This window comes from Chiloscyllium plagiosum, chromosome 14 (genome assembly GCF_004010195.1).
Source record: "Chiloscyllium plagiosum isolate BGI_BamShark_2017 chromosome 14, ASM401019v2, whole genome shotgun sequence".
NCBI lineage: Eukaryota > Metazoa > Chordata > Chondrichthyes > Orectolobiformes > Hemiscylliidae > Chiloscyllium > Chiloscyllium plagiosum.
The window spans coordinates 25,584,088-25,600,269 of NC_057723.1; the positions used below are offsets into that span (position 1 = coordinate 25,584,088).

The 16,182-nt window shown below is 39.9% G+C and overlaps 1 protein-coding gene across 2 annotated transcripts in view; it reads right to left on the minus strand.

Annotated features, from left to right (window-relative positions):
• Positions 1-16,182, minus strand: part of LOC122556564 (solute carrier family 22 member 5-like) — a 57,940-nt gene that overhangs the window by 15,729 nt on the left and 26,029 nt on the right. Inside the window, exons 5-8 of one of the 2 annotated variants that reach the window (XR_006313564.1) lie at positions 14,243-14,369; positions 8,875-8,975; positions 4,792-5,006; positions 2,044-2,349 (exon numbers count right to left, since the gene is read on the minus strand). Coding sequence is in view for 1 of the 2 variants with exons in the window: in XM_043703378.1 (XP_043559313.1) it covers positions 4,792-5,006; positions 8,875-8,975; positions 14,243-14,369 (443 nt within the window). In the remaining variant the exon portion in view is untranslated. The remainder of the gene's footprint in view (positions 1-2,043; positions 2,350-4,791; positions 5,007-8,874; positions 8,976-14,242; positions 14,370-16,182) is intronic. The other variant, XM_043703378.1, reaches the window with a different exon arrangement.

A 16,182-nucleotide genomic window follows, 5' to 3' on the forward strand; every position in this document is an offset into this window, starting at 1 on the left:
TCCCTCGAACTCAGCACCGCCTTCCTAACCTGCAATCTTCTTCCTGACCTCTCCGCCCCCACCCCACTCCGGCCTATCACCCTCACCTTGACCTCCCTCCACCTATCGCATTTCCAAAGACCCTCCCCCAAGTCCGTCCTCCCTACCTTTAATCGTAGCCTGCTGGACACACTTTCCTCATTCCTGAAGAAGGGCTTATGCCCGAAACGTCGATTCTCCTGTTCCTTGGATGCTGCCTGACCTGCTGCGCTTTTCCAGCAACACATTCTCAGCTCTGATCTCCAGCATCTGCAGCCCTCACTTTCTCCATGGAAGGCATGACCCCATCTTGGTCTCCTATGCATAACAACTTGCCACAAAACATCATGGAGAATAAAAGGACAATTTAAATAATAGCAATGCCATTCATTGACTAGTTGCAGCAATGCTTAAGCCAATAATAGTTCTATGCCATATAATATGACATGTGATTTTGTTTGCTGTTAGGGTCCTGCAAATCAGCTGTCACACTCCTTGCCTCAAAAAGCTAATTCTGATCGCTCTGTCTTTGAAAATTGCCTTTTTCATCTCCAGCCTCACTATCAAAATTGCAAATCCATTCCCATCTTTTCCCATGTTTGATTCCATCCAATCAGATTTCCTTGCTGTCACAGTGCTGAGATAGCACTTATTAAAGTTTCAGATAACATCCTATATGACAATGGCAAAGATAACACATCTCTCTTTTGTTCTTCTCAATATCTCGGCAACCTTTTAGACAGTTGATGACAGCAATCTGCCCACATTCACTGACATCATGTTCATCTGGTTCTATTCTTATCCATCTAAGTATAGCCAGAAAATCTTCAGGAAGCAATTCTCTTTCCTCTCCTATACTGTTACCTTTGATGCACTCAATCCTTTGTTTCCTATTTCTCAATGGTATGTTGCTGCTCAGTTACATCATCCAAAAACATACCTGTTCTTAGTAGCTGTACTACACCACCAGTTCTTTTGACTCCTCAACTGTCTGTAAGTTGTCAAACTGCTTGTCTGAAAACCAGTACTAGAAAGAAAGAAATTTCCTCTGTTGAATATATGAAATTGAAAAGATATTGCCTCTAACTGCTTTTGCTATCTCACAACATCCTGGCCACTGCCTGAAGCTGAACCAGAAAGATGACAATCTCGATAGTTGTCATTATCCATGGGGCTAGGTGTACTGACCTCCCATGGATAACAAAAATACAGAAACCACTACAATGCAAATCTTCTATCTACTGTGAAGGACTGCATGATCAGACCAGATGAGTCAATGGAGGAAAAGAAAACATTGAATCTGAGGCCATACTCATCATCGTATCACTAATTGTGATTGTATGGATTTATTGGGAGTGAACTCCAGGTGATGAGAAATGAGTGTTGTTGAATTGAGATTTCAACAACATATGCACATCATGATTAAGACTGTCAATCTTTGCCTCTGTAAAACTGACAATTTCTGCTCTGCTTTTGCTTATTTGGTGCTCAAACCTTCTTCATGGCCTTTGTTACCTCCAGATTTTATTATTCTAATACAGTATTAGCTGACATTCAACTGTCTACCTTGAGTATACTGGAGGTCTTCCAAATCTCTGCTGCTTCTATCATTACACTTGCAGAAAGCCCATTTCACCCACTATCCTTGTGCTTTCTGCTCACAAGATTTCCTTGTTAATCAACATCTCATTTAAAATTTCTCATCAATCTTTTCAAATCTTTCCATACTTGGGTGTTAAGCTGTGCAGTTCCATCAATAAACTTGGCATCTACTTTATTTGCTAAATCAAGCTTTTGCTTCTTTGTCGTAATATGGGCTTGGAGTCATATTTTGTTTTATAATGCTCCTGAGAAGCATCTTAGGACGTATTATAATGAAGCTGAGATATAAATACAAGTTATTGTTTTTGCTCTTTCGTTCATAGGATATTGGCATTGCTGGTTAGGCCAAAATTTAGTGCCCATTCCTACTTGTCCTGAAGAAGCTGGTGATGAACTATTTTCTTGAACTGTTGCAATACTTACAGTAGTGTAAGGTTAGGAAGGGCTTTCCACGAGTTTGATCCAGGAATGGTGAAAGAGTAGTGATAATCATTTCATTCGGAATGTTGTATGGCTTGAATGGGAATTAGTTGGTGGTATTCGCATGCATTTGCTACCTCTGATCTTCTAAGTGGTCGAGGTTGTGAGCTTGAAAGATGCTTTTGCAAAAGCTTTTGAGAGTTGTTGAGAAAGTTAATGAATGTTTTAGGATATCTGAACAGATGTATATACGAAAGTATACTTTCAAGTATTGCAGTGCCCAGGCAGACTTCTTCTCGAGTTCAGTAGCTTAAAGAGAAAGAACAGGCTATGTCAAAGGTACTTTGTATTTATCAGTAATGAATATAAAGACATATAAACAGATTGAGGGTGAAGATTTTGAAGTGTTTAGATTTCATGAATTGTGCCCAAGGTTGCGAAGCAAAGCAAGAGAACATGCTGCAAGCATCTGACTATGATTCTCCAATCCAGGAGGCTGGAGGGTTAGCAAACAGCTAACATTGTACTGTTGGTTTAAAAATCAAGGAAGATATAGCCCAAGTAATTTAAACTAATCTTCTTAACCTCAGTAATGAGGAAATTGTTGGAAAATGCTCTCAGATAATATAAATTATCATTTTTAAAAGTCATAGACTAGCTAAGAATGGATTTGTTCAGGAAAAGTTGTTTTGGACAAATTTGACTGAATGGTTTGAGGTGGTAAAAAGGACAGTTGATGAAGGAAGCATTTTAGTTGTAGCCTACATGTATTTTCTGAAAGCTTTTGACAAGGTTTTACATTGCAGACAGGTCAGAAGATCTTAAGTTTGTGAGTTCCAGAAGAAGATTGCAAACTGTATTCAAAATTTGTTAAATGGCAAGGAGCAAACAGTAAAAGTTAGCCGATGTTCTTTGAAGGTGGTTTCCTCTGGGTTCAGTACTGGATGCTCTTTTATTTGTGGCACAGAGCAATGAAATTCAATTGTAATGTAGGGAATATTTGCCAAAGGGCTTGTTTCCACACTGTAAGTAATCTAATCTATTCTAATCAAACATGATACTGAAGCTTGCAAATGCAATGAAAATTTGCTGCATGGTTGCTAATATGGACAGAAGTTGTACAGTGCAAGATGATATCAAATATTAGTCAAGGTGTCAGAAAAGTGGCAAATTATATTCAATCCAGCAAATTGTGAGGCAATGTATTTGGAGAAGACTTACAGGAAATAGAATGTAAATATATAATGGTTAGTTGAATGTGTAGAGGAACAAGAGAACTTGCTCTCCAATGGATCTTCAATGACTCTTGAAAGCAACAGAACAGATAAGTTACCTGCTTAAGATGACATTCAGGCTACAATCCCTCATTAGTCAAGGCATAGCATACAACAGGAGTGAATTTACGCCAGAATTGTATAAAAACACTAGCTGATAATAAACATAGTAATGAGAATACTGCAAACGGTTTTGTTCACCGCATTCCAGGAAGGATATAAAGATTTTGCCTTGAATGGAGAATTTTAGCAATGAGGAAAGTTTGACTAGGCTTTTTTTTGTTTCCCCTTTGGATTTTAAGAAATTGAGAGGAAATTGAATTAAGGTATCTAAAATTGAGGCCACTAGATTGTATGAAAGCAACAATCTATTTCTGTTAACTGTGAGTTCAATAACTAGAAGCCACATTAGAAGTAATTGGTCAAATGTTTAGGGGCAAGTTTAATGTTCAGTTACTGTATGGTAGAGGTCCGGAGCTTATTGCATGAAAATATGGCAATTCCAAGATTATAGGTATCATGTCTGTTACACAGTTACACCTGTGAGTTCACTGGTGTGAGTGAATGACACAAGTTGGTGAGATTGGTGGGTGCACATCATTGGGTATACACTGAATAAATTTAATACGCAGCATAATGTATCCTATGTTTGAAGAGAATGCTGAGTCTAATGTAAATTTGATTGTAATAAAACTAAAATAAATGTCAGCAGTTCCACATTTCTTCTTTGATAAGATAATAAGGATTTACATAGTTTGGTAAAACTAACAATGAAATGCTAGTTGGACAATTCAGATTTTCTTCCACTTCTGACATTTATTTTTGAACTAGGTTCACTAGAGTTTAGAAGAATGAGTGGAGATCTAATTGAAACATACACAATTCTAACAGGGCTGGACAAAATGGATGCAGGCATGATGTTTCCCTGACCAAGGGGTCCAGAACAAGGGATCCCAGTCTCAGGACACATGGACACAGCTACTTCACTCTGAGATGAGGAGAAATTTCTTCATTCGGAGGGTGGTCCACATCTGGAATTCTTTAATTCAGAAAACTGTGCAGGCCAAGTCACTGAATATACTTAGAAAGAAACAATTAGATTTCTAGAGGCTAAAGAGGTAAAAAGTGGGGTGAGGCAATCATGCTGAATGGTGGAGCAGGTTCAATGGGCCAAATGGCTTACTCCTATTTTCTACATTTTGATGTCAATGCTGAGGATTTTAGGAATGTATTGAGGTCAGTTTTTCATCAATCTTCCCTTCCTCACTATTTTCTGCTCAGTCCACCATCCTTAGAGTACAATTAAGATCAGCAACATTGTGATGGATCTTCAGTTTGCACAACAGTGTGTTATAATGCTATAAGCTATTAAGGCCAGCATTGCATGTGTTTTTGAATTTATCAAGAAATGCAGATTTATGTCATTTAACAAAAAAAAACAAGTTCTGATAAACTTAGCTGCTCTGAGAACATTTACTTGAAGGTATGAGCTGGATGAAGAAAAAGACAACTCCACCAAGAAAAAGTATGCCTGTAAGGCTAAGCCGTCGTGGAAACCGCTGAATGAAAATCCAAGCTGCTATATAGGCCGGAACTTCAATGGCACCAGCGAAGAAGCAGTTCAAGTAATCATCTCCATGGAGATTGGATGTGTTCAAAGATAGGCCATTATATATACTTGTTATAATCATCCTGCAACAAAACAATAAATTCCACTTGTAATATAATTTTTAAACTTTCCTCCTCCAACATCATTTTTTTTTCAATTTTGTTTTACTACCATTTTCTTTCTCTCATTTGTGCTTGCTGTTCCACCTAACATTTCCTATCAAGAGAACAGACAGGAGATTTGTTCCTCATATCCTGTACTCAGATCAGGATTAATCAAGGAAATTCTCTGCAAGCAACTAGCTTTCTAAATTTCCTCTCTGCCTCAGTTCAGAACCAATAACATTTCTATTGGAAATACTCAGCAGGTCAGGCAACATCTACTGAGAGAAACATTAGTTTAACTGGATGTCGCCTAAATTGGAGATTATGCTCTCTGGTCCTGGACTCTTCCAGAATGAAAGTAACTTCTCCACATTTATCTTGGCAAGCTGCTTAAGAATTAATGATGTTTGAATAATGTTGCCTTTCATTCTTTTAAACCCCACTGAGTATGGGCCCAGTCTACTCAATGCCACTGCATAAGAAAATCCCTCTATACCCGAGATCAACCTGGTAAACATTTTCTGGACTGCCTGGAGTGCCAATATGTCTTTCCTTAGATTACTGTGAACATTTATCTAAGTGTGGTCTGAATAGTGTTTTGTACAGTCTTAGCAAGAACTCTCTATTTTGTATACCACTCCTTGTGAAATAAAAGCCAACATTCTATTTGTCTTCCCTATTTCTTGTTGCTTGTATACTAACATTTATTTTAAATATGTACAAGGACTCCTAAATCCCTTTGTGCTGCAACTTTCTGCCATCTATCTCTACTTAAATAATATCCAGCTCCTCTATTCTTCCTACCAAAATGCGTAATTTCACATTATGTTTAATTTGACATGATTTTACCTATTCACTGAACTTTTGTCTATGTTCGTTGTAGACTTCGCATCATCCTTACCACTTGCCTTCCTAAATGTTTGCAAATTTGGCTGTGGTCCATTCACTGCCTTCATCATTATTAAATATTGTAAATAATTGTTGTTCCAGCACTAATTGCTATGGCACAACATTAGTTACAGATTGCCATGCCAAAAGTGCCTTCCTCATCCCAACTCTGTTTTCTTTTAGTTAGCCAATTCTCAGTCTGTGCTAATATACTACCTCGAACACCATGGACTTGTATCTTTAAAAAAAAAACTAATATGTGGTACCTAATAAAATGTCTTCTGGAAATCCAAACAAATTGCACCTGCTGCTCCTCCTTATCTATCCTGTTTGCTACCTCTTAAAAGATTTCTAACAACGTTTTCAGGCATGAGTTCCTCTTCATGAAGCCAAGCTGACTCTGCTGAAAACATTATATATTTCTATATGGTTTGCCGTTACAACTTTTCTATTAGACTCCAACATTTCACTAATAACACAAGTTAACAGGCTTTAAGACAACTTTTTTGTTTCTGTACAATGTGAATTAGAGTGTTACACTGGTAGATTTCTAATCTTCAGGGATTGTTCCAAAATCTAGGAATTCTTGGAAGATAACACCAATTCATTCACTACCTCTGTAGCTACTTTATTTAATGTCTGAAGATTCATCCTATCAGGCTTTTAACCCGCTTAGTTTCCCTAGTGTTTTTTTCTTTATTGATAGTTATGCCCCAAACTGCATGGTCTGTGGCCTTAAAGATACTCTGGACAGATTCTAGAAACCCATGGATTATATAAAACCTAAACCAACAGTTTGGAATCCAACCGCTAGATTGAATTTGCATGGTAGCCCTAACTGAATGAGCAGTAAGGTTCCCTACTAGCATTTTAGGTTTACTTACAGCAAATAGGTTTCAGTGGTTCAAGAACACAGTTTGCCACCACCATATTGTTGGGTAGCTGCCGGTGTGTGGCTTTATGAGGACAATCTATTTAATAAAAAAACAAAAAACAAAACCTGCAAATGCTGGGAATCAGAAACCAAAACAGAAATTGCTGGAAAACCTCAGCAGGTCTGGCAGCATCTGTGGAAAGAACGCAGTGTTAACATTTCAGGTCCAGGGACCCTTCGTCAGAATTTAGACCTGGAATGTTATCTCTACTTTCTCTCGACACATGCTGCCAGATCTTCTGAGGTTTTCCAGCAATCTGCTTTAAGTTGGAGTAAGACCTGGCTCAAAGGAAGATTGTTCCATTTGTTGCAGGTCAGTCATCTCAGTTCCAGGTCATCACTGCAGGAGTTCCTTCGGGTAGTGACCTCACCCCAGCTAACTTCAGCTGGTTCCTGCAATCCATTAGGTTGGAAGTGGGGATGCTTGCCATTCACAATTCATTAGGTACTGAAGCAGTCCATGCCTAAGTGCAGCAAGATGTGGGCAAAACCCAGGTTAAGGTTGACAAGTGACAAGTTACATTTGTGCCACACATGTGCCAGACAATAACTACCTCCAAGAAAAGAGAATCTAACCATCACCACCTTGATATTCAATGGTGTTAACATGACTGAATCTCCCATTATCAACATCCTGTCAGGTTACCATCAGCCAGAAACTGAACTGGACTTGCCAATATAAATAATATGGCTGCAGAAGTTGTTCAAAGTTTGGAATCGTGCAGTGAATAACTCACCTCCTGACTGCCCAATGCCTTTTGCACCATCTAAACAGCACAAGTCAGGAATATGATAGAATACTTCCCACTTGCCTGGATGATTGCATCTCCAACAATACTCATGAAGCTTGGCACCATCTGGGGCAATATGGTCCACTTGATTGGCACCACATCCACAATTATCCACTCCCTACACCACTGATATTCAGTGGCAGCAGTAAGTGCCATCTACAATTGGTACATTCACCAAGGCTCCTCAGTCAGTACCTTCCAAAACCACAACCACTCCCGAATAGAAGGACAAAGTGTATAAAAATTATGGAAACTCCATCAGCTGGTAATTCCCCTCCAAGCCACTCATCAACCTGTCCCTATAGGGGTAAAAACAATGACTGCAGATGCTGGAAACCAGATTCTGGATTAGTGGTGCTGGAAGAGCACAGCAGTTCAGGCAGCATCCAAGGAGCAGCGAAATCGACGTTTTGGGCAAAAGGCCTTGATCAGAAATAAAGGCAGTGAGCCGCCCATCTTCCGCCTCGGAACACTTCAACCCCAGGGCATCAATGTGGACTTCAACAGTTTCCTCAATTCCCCTTCCCCCACCTCACCCCAGTTCCAAACTTCCAGCTCAGCACTGTCCCCATGACTTGTCCTACCTGCCTATCTCCTTTTTCACCTATCCACTCCACCCTCTCCTCCCTGACCTATCACCTTCATCCTCTCCTCCACTCACCCATTGTACTCTATGCTACTTTCTCCCCACCCCACCCTCCTCTAGCTTATCTCTCCACCCTTCAGGCTCACTGCCTTTATTCCTGATGAAGGGCTTTTGCCCGAAACGTCGATTTCGCTGCTCCTTGGATCCTGCCTGAACTGCTGTGCTCTTCCAGCACCACTAATCTAGAACCTGTCTCTATAGCTGTCTCTTCATTGTGGCTGGGTCAAAATCCTAGGACTCCCTTCCCAAGGGCATTGTGGATCTACCTACACCAATGGACTGCAGCATTCAAAAAGGCAGCTCACCTCCACCTTCTTAGGGGCAACTGGGTATAAGCAACTAATGCCGGCCCAGCCAGTAATCCTCACATTCCACAGTTACATTTTTTTTAAAAAAGTGATCCGGAATTAGAATGTACTGCCTAATTGTGGCTTGGATACAGATTCAACAATATGTTTCAAAAAACAAGCAAGGAGATATGCAATAGAGGCGTGAGATTAGCTAGTTTGTTCTTCTAACAAAACACTACAGACTTGATTGGCTGAATAGCCTCCATCCCTGTATTCTATTACAAGTTTGAATACTCACCATAACAGAAAGTTTACAATAGTGATGGCTCGGATATTAGGGCTTTTAAACAAATCAATAATTGTCGATGATTGTTTACTTTTAGCCTTCAAATCTTCAAGCTGGAAAGAAAGCCAAGAGGATTAAGTAGAGGTATTAATTATTTGAAAACATATTATTACCAATTGCTTGTCTTTCAAATAAGTAGCAAAACCATGGAATGGTCACAATACAGATAAAGGCTGTTGTGTACTTTGTTTCTGCACAGATTCTCATTAAAAGCAACTCATTATATATTACTATTACAAGAATTATACAGAATACATGGTACAGAAATGGGCCAATTGGCCTACCTATAACTTACCACTTAAGCCTCTTCCCATCTCTCCTTTTCTGATTTGATCATAATTCTATTTCCTTCTCCCTCAAGTCCTTGTTTGGCATCCCCTTAAATGTGTATGTGCTATTTGATTCAAGTATTACATTCTCACCACTCTGGATACACAAGCATATTGTGAATTCTTTACTGGATTTCTTGGCGACTGAAGAGCATCCAATCTTGTGATGACCTCTAGTTCTGCTGCTTCCAAAGCAGAAGCATTCCTTCTGTATCCATTTTATCAAAACCTGTCATAATTTTAAAGAACTTAACAAGATCAGCACCAACCAAGATAACCACATTCCTGAAGAAGGGCTTATGCCTGAAACGTCGATTCTCCTGCTCCTTTGATGCTGCCTGACCTGCTGCGTTTTTCCAGCAACACATTTTTAAGCTCTGATTTCCAGCATCTGCAGTCCTCACTTTCTCCAAGATCACCACTAAGCCTTAGAAAAGAGACCCAGTCTGTAAATTCTTTCCTGATATGCACATCCACACATTTATGTCCACACTGTTCTTCTGAAGAGCATCCAATCCAGAACCACCGCCCCTACCCCTTGGACCCTCCATTTCCCATGGCTAATCCACCTAGCCTGCAAACAAAGGCTGACATGCACTTACTTCAGTTAAGATGGTGAATGTATAGAGCATTTTAAGATTAATAAGGAGGTATTAGATGTTTTAACAAGCATAATGGTGTGCAAATTCCCAGGACCTGATGAAAAGTGTCCAAGGCTGCTAATGGGAGGCAAGGGAAGTGATTGCTGGCCACAGGTGAAATGTCAGGTGACAGGAGGAGAGCTAATGTGGTTTCTTTGTTCAAGAAGGGCACCAGGGATAGGCAGGGTAATTACAGAACAGTTAGTCCAATGTCAGTGGTAGAAAAATATTTGAAAAGCTTCTAATGGACAGGATAAATCAACATTCACAAAAGCAGGATTAATCAGAAAGAGTCAGCATGGATTTGTTGGAGTAAGGTTCTGCCTGACTAATTTCGTTGAGTATTTGAAAAGATGACTAAATATATTGATGAGAGTTGTGCAGTTGATGTGATTTACATGTCCTTTACATCTTTGATAAGGTCTCACATGAAAAGCTGGTCCAAAAGCCCTTGGAATTCAAGTCAAGTTGGCAAACTGGATCCAAATTTGGTTTGCAAACAGAAGGCAAGGGGTTATGGTGGAGACCTTTGTAATTGGAAGTCTGTGGCCAGCGGTGTCCTACAGGAATTGGTGCTGGGACTCTTGCTATTTGTTACCTGCATTAACAACTTAGATATGAATACAGAAGGTTTAATTTGTAAGTTTGCAGATGACACAAAAATGGTAATGTTGTTGTTCGTGAGGAGGATGGTCTCAGGCTACATCCTGATTCTATTCAGCTATTAAATTGGGCAGGACAATATCAGATAGAATTTAATCCTGATAAGTTGAAGTCATGCATTTTGGAAGCTCTAATAAGGGAAGGATATATACACAATGAACGGGGAGTACTGAGGAACAAAGGGACCTTAGTGTACAAGTCCATAGATTCCTGAAGGTATCAGAACAGGCAGACAGGGTGGTGAAAAACACAGGGTAAAAACAATGACTGCAGATGCTGGAAACCAGATTCTGGATAATTGCAAGGTTTGTGAAGATTTGTAGCTCAGGTTGAGGTTTAGGGTGTAGGTTTGCTCGCTGAGCTGTAGGTTTGATATCCAGACGTTTCATTACCTAGCTAGGTAACATCATCAGTGGCGACCTCCAAGTGAAGCGAAGCTGTTGTCTCCTACTTTCTATTAATATCTTTCTCCTGGTTGGGGTTCCTGGGGTTTGTGGTGATGTTATTTCCTGTTCGTTTTCTGAGGGGTTGATAGATGGCATGCTAGATCTATGTGTTTGTTTATGGCGTTGTGGTTGGAGTGCCAGGCCTCTAGGAATTCTCTGGCATGTCTTCGCTTAGCCTGTACCAGGATAGATGTATTGTCCCAGTCGAAATGGTGGTTTTTTTCGTCTGTGTGTAGGGCTACAAGGGAGAGAGGGTCGTGTCTTTTTGTGGCTAGCTGGTGTCGGTGTAACCTGGTGGCTAACGTTTTTCCTGTTTGTCCTAGGTATTGTTTGTCGCAGTCCTTGCATGGAATTTTGTAGATGACGTTGGTATCAGAACACTACTCCAATGAGCCACCACACTCAGCACAGACGAACTTCGGAAAACAGAGAAGAACCACCTATACAATGTATTCAAGAAGAATGGATACTCAAAAAACACAGTGCGCAGATTCCTCAAGAACAAACCACGACAAGCAGACCAAACACAGCCAGAAACCCTAACCACCTTACCATACATCAAAGAAGTTTCAGAAATGACAGCAAGACTACGAAGACCCCTCGGAATCCTAGTAGCACACAAACCGACCAACACTCTCAAACAAAAACTAGCAAACTTAAAAGACCCAGTACAACCCATGGACAAAACCAACGTCATCTACAAAATTCCATGCAAGGGCTGCCACAACACTCCGTCGGACAAACAGGAAGAAAGTTAGCCACGAGGATACATGAACACCAGCTAGCCACAAAAAGACACGACCCTCTCTCCCTCGTAGCCCTACACACGGATGAAAAAAAACCACCATTTCAACTGGGACAACACATCTATCCTGGGACAGGCTAAGCAAAGACATGCCAGAGAATTCCTAGAGGCCTGGTGAGGACCAGTTCGGCCAAACGAATGAGAGTGTCAGTGGAAGGGTACTGTTGGGGACCCTCGGGAGAGGAAGAAACGGAGGGCTTGGAGGCCCTGGTCATGGCAGATGGAGGTGTAGAGGAATTGGATATCCATGGTGAAGATGAGGCGTTGTGGGCTGGGGAAACGGAAGTCTTGGAGGATGTGGAGGGCGTGGGTAATGTCTCGAATGTATATGGTGAAAAACACAGTACGCCTGCCTTCATTAGCTAAGTTAAAAATCACACAACACCAGGTTATAGTCCAACAGGTTTAACTGGAAGCACACAAGCTTTCGGAGCGACGCTCCTTCATCGGGTGATAGTCAGGTGAAGGAGCGGTGCTCCGAAAGCTAGTGCTTCCAATTAAACCTGTTGGACTATAACCTGGTGTTGTGTGATTTTTAACTTTGTACACCCCAGTCCAACACCAGCATTTCCAACTCATTAGCTAAGGTGTAGAATCTTGGAAAGAGGATGTCTTGTGGTAACTTTACAAAATATTGGTTAGGCTATCATTACAAAGTCGAAAGAATGTATACTCACTACAAGATAGAAAGTGTTTTCTGAATTTTAAAGTGAATTTAAAGTACAGCCACAGCTGCCAGAACAGAACAACTAAGAGGTGGGATACATGTATCCAAAATAGATACATGTAAGGATTGGCTGTTAAAAGGATGCCTGAGTTTAGGTTGCTGCTTTGACAACAATTCAAATTTAACTCATTGATTTAAATTCTGCCCAGGATACTAAAACCCAATTAAGTTTGAATTTATTGTATTGACAACATCGGGCCAATGAGAGGGGGCATAAAAAAATGGGAATTTTGAAATTTGGTCAGAACATCTGCTGTAGAGCTGGAGAGCAAAGGCCATATGAAGAAATAAATATTTTGCTCTCAAAGAAATTTCAGAAGGCACTATTTATCGAAAGGTACATTTTCATGTAAAGATACTCACAGTAAAAAGAAAGAGGAAGACTCAGGGACAAGACAGAAGAATCAGAAGACTAGAAAGAAGACAGCATAAGAGTCTGTATGGACTTGAGATTAAGTTAATGTAATGTTTAATAATTGTGTTATTGGAGCAGCATTTTTACTGAGTTGGGGTCAGGTAGTAATTATTTAAAAAAAAGAGGGCTAGGATTTGTGAATAGTTTGTGTTTAGTGTTCACTATTAGAGGTAGGAAAATAAGTTGTTATTTTTCTTTAAATAATGGAAATTAGGAGTTCTCTTTCACTCACTCATACATTTTAACAGATTGTGAGGTGATGTGACACTTTCTGGGTGTTTAGTTTTAATTAACAGGGAGGGTTGACCTCCCTATTATAATACTATAAAGGGAATACTGTGTGCAGTTCTGGTTGTCACAGTATTAGAAGGACGTGATTGCATCAGAGAGGATGAAGAGGAGATTCACCAGGATGTTGCCTGGGATGAAAAGTCTCAGTTATGAGGAGAGACTGGCTAGGTTGGGTTTGTTTTCCCTGGAGCAGAGAAGGCTGAGGGGGTATCTGACTGAGGTATACAAAATTATGAGGGGTTTGGATAGGGTAGATCTTGAGAACCTTTCTGCCATTATAGACGTGTCTAAGACTAGAGGGCATGAGTTTAAGGTGATGGTTAAGTGTTTAGAGAAGATCTGAGGAAATATTTTTCATCTAGATGTGGTGGTGGTGGTAAGTACTCTCATACATTTAAGAAGCATCTAAATCTTTACTTAAAATACCATGGCACAGTAGGCTATGACCAAGTGCAAGCAAATGGGACTAGTAAAATTTGATGTTTGTGGGTCAGCATTGACATTGTGGGCCAAAGGATCTGTTTCTATGCTGTATGGCTCTATGACAAATCAGATACAAACCACTGGCATATAAAATGATAAAACTCTAATCTCCTTATAAACTCCCCTACAGTGAAATATTGAAAACAGACTATTGGTAAGGATAGAAATGTCACAGCTCACAGCAACTCCTGGTAAATGACTTTATTCAAGGTTGAACTTAAATCGTAAAATTACAGACTTTCCAGGATGGAGTCACTGTACATTGCTCCATCAGTTCGAAACGATGTGTATTGGAGTGCATGCAGATGGAGACTGAATTCTGTGTCTACATTATATTTTCCTTTGAGTAAACGTTTACACATTTTCTTGTTTCTTTTCAAGACAATTGCACTGGTTAAATACAGCTTCAAAGTTATGGAAACAAGTTTTACTTTTTATGTTGGTGGTGATGAAAGAACAGATCACTATTAAAGAGTTCAGCAATCACACAGGAAACAAGCATAATATTGACTATTTGTACCTCAAGATCAGTGAAGAACACCTCTGGAGGAGTGACACCATTTTTTTTTGCAATGTGTCGGAATATTGCTTCAGCCTCCTTTGCCCTTCCCTTTACTAGCAGCCAGCGCGGAGATTCAGGAACAAACCTTAAATTAAAAGTTTTTCATTTTCAATAAAAAATACTAAAAAGAGTACCAAGGTCACAGAAAGGATTTGGACAATTAATAATAATGGTAAACATTCCATAATGGTACATATTAACAGATCAGAATTAGTTTGCTCAAATCAAGGAGTGGATTTAGAAATGTGTGTGAGAGATAATACAGAATTTGACAGGATGATAGAAATGTCTGGATTATGTGTGCCACTGCTAATCTTGAAAAGTGTCTTATTCTGACATGGAATATACTCCAAGGACATCTAAAGAGAAAGGATAAAGTGGTATAGATTTTTGTTTTTAGACAACTTTAGCCTGATATGGAATGGAGAATCTAGGGCTTTAAATTGCATACACTACAGCAGGAAAAACTTCAACATTAACAAACTCCCAAGTGCAGTCCTATTTAATGACTCCAGGCTTCAGCTCTTGCTCTAATTAGCTCTCTCACCCTCTAGTAAAAGGACAGATCATACTTCCTCCCTCACTGCAGCTCTTCTTTCACTTATCAATTCAGACTTTCTCAATCGGTTTTGCTGCACTCAGCGTCCAGCTGCCACTTTTCTGTGACTCACTTTATGCATCAGAGATTCCAATGATCTGTCTCAGTTTCTGCTTGTAAGGGAACCAATTCACCAGTCTAAGTGAATGCCTTGCAGCTCTTTGTGAGCTCTTTATCACCTACGTATTGAAATAAACCATAATTTACTGCTGTAATTAAGTTAAATGCCTACAGCAAACTTGACTGGGTTTTATAAAGTTAGCAATCCTTAAAACTTCCTCATTTACCAAACTCAGCCTTGCTGCTCAGGCTCTGTTGGCATAAGGCACAGACAGAGGAGCAGAATTACACCATTTGGCCCATCAAGTCTGCTCTGCTATTCGATCATGGTTTTCTCAATCCCATTCTTCTGCTTTCTCTCCTTAACCCTTGATCCCCTTACTAATCAAGAACCCATCTCTGTTTAAAATACTTTCAATGACTTGTGGCCTCTAATGCCCTCTGCAGCAAAGAGTTCCACAGATTATCTACCCCCTCGCTGAAGAAATTCTTCCTCATCCCAGTTCTAAAGGGTCATCTCTTACTCTGAGGCTGTCTCTCTAGATCCTATCTTTTCTACCAGTGGAAACATCATGTCCATATCCACTCTATCCAGGCCTCTCAGTATTTTGTAAGTTTCAATCTGATCCTCTCTTATCTTTCTAAACTCCATCGAGTATAGACCCAGGGTCCTCAACCACGCCTCACATAACAAACCCATTCATTCCTGCAAACCTCCTTTGGACCCCTTCCATGGCAGGCACATCTTTCCTTAGGTACAGGGCTCAAAACGTCTCACAATATTCCAAATGCAGTAAGCCACCTTTGTGTGATTCATTGAACCTCACATACAGGGAAGTCTACAAAATTCTGAGAGGGAAAGCAGGGAGACTGAGGCAACAAATCTCTTTTGTTCACTAAGCATGATGCTGGTGGAAGCCCAAGCTCAATTTGAAGAAACCGAGTTTGTGAGGGTTTAATTGCAACTGGAAGGTTTATCTAGATTTGATTATAAGAAGGGAGTTATAATTCATCCTTATATGTGAAAGTCAGCTCAGAGAATAGATGTTTTCTGGCTAAAAAAGGGAAGAGCAGCTAAAGAAAAATAGCTTTGACTGGTTCCCAGAGAATGAAGTAGTCTCTTAAAAGGGACAGAAGAATGTATAAACATTGTACAGTGACTTTGGGCATTTTAGATGTTCGATGGATCTTTTTTCTGCCTTTTAAAATATAAGTTACCGACTGAAATAATGCTCAGTTA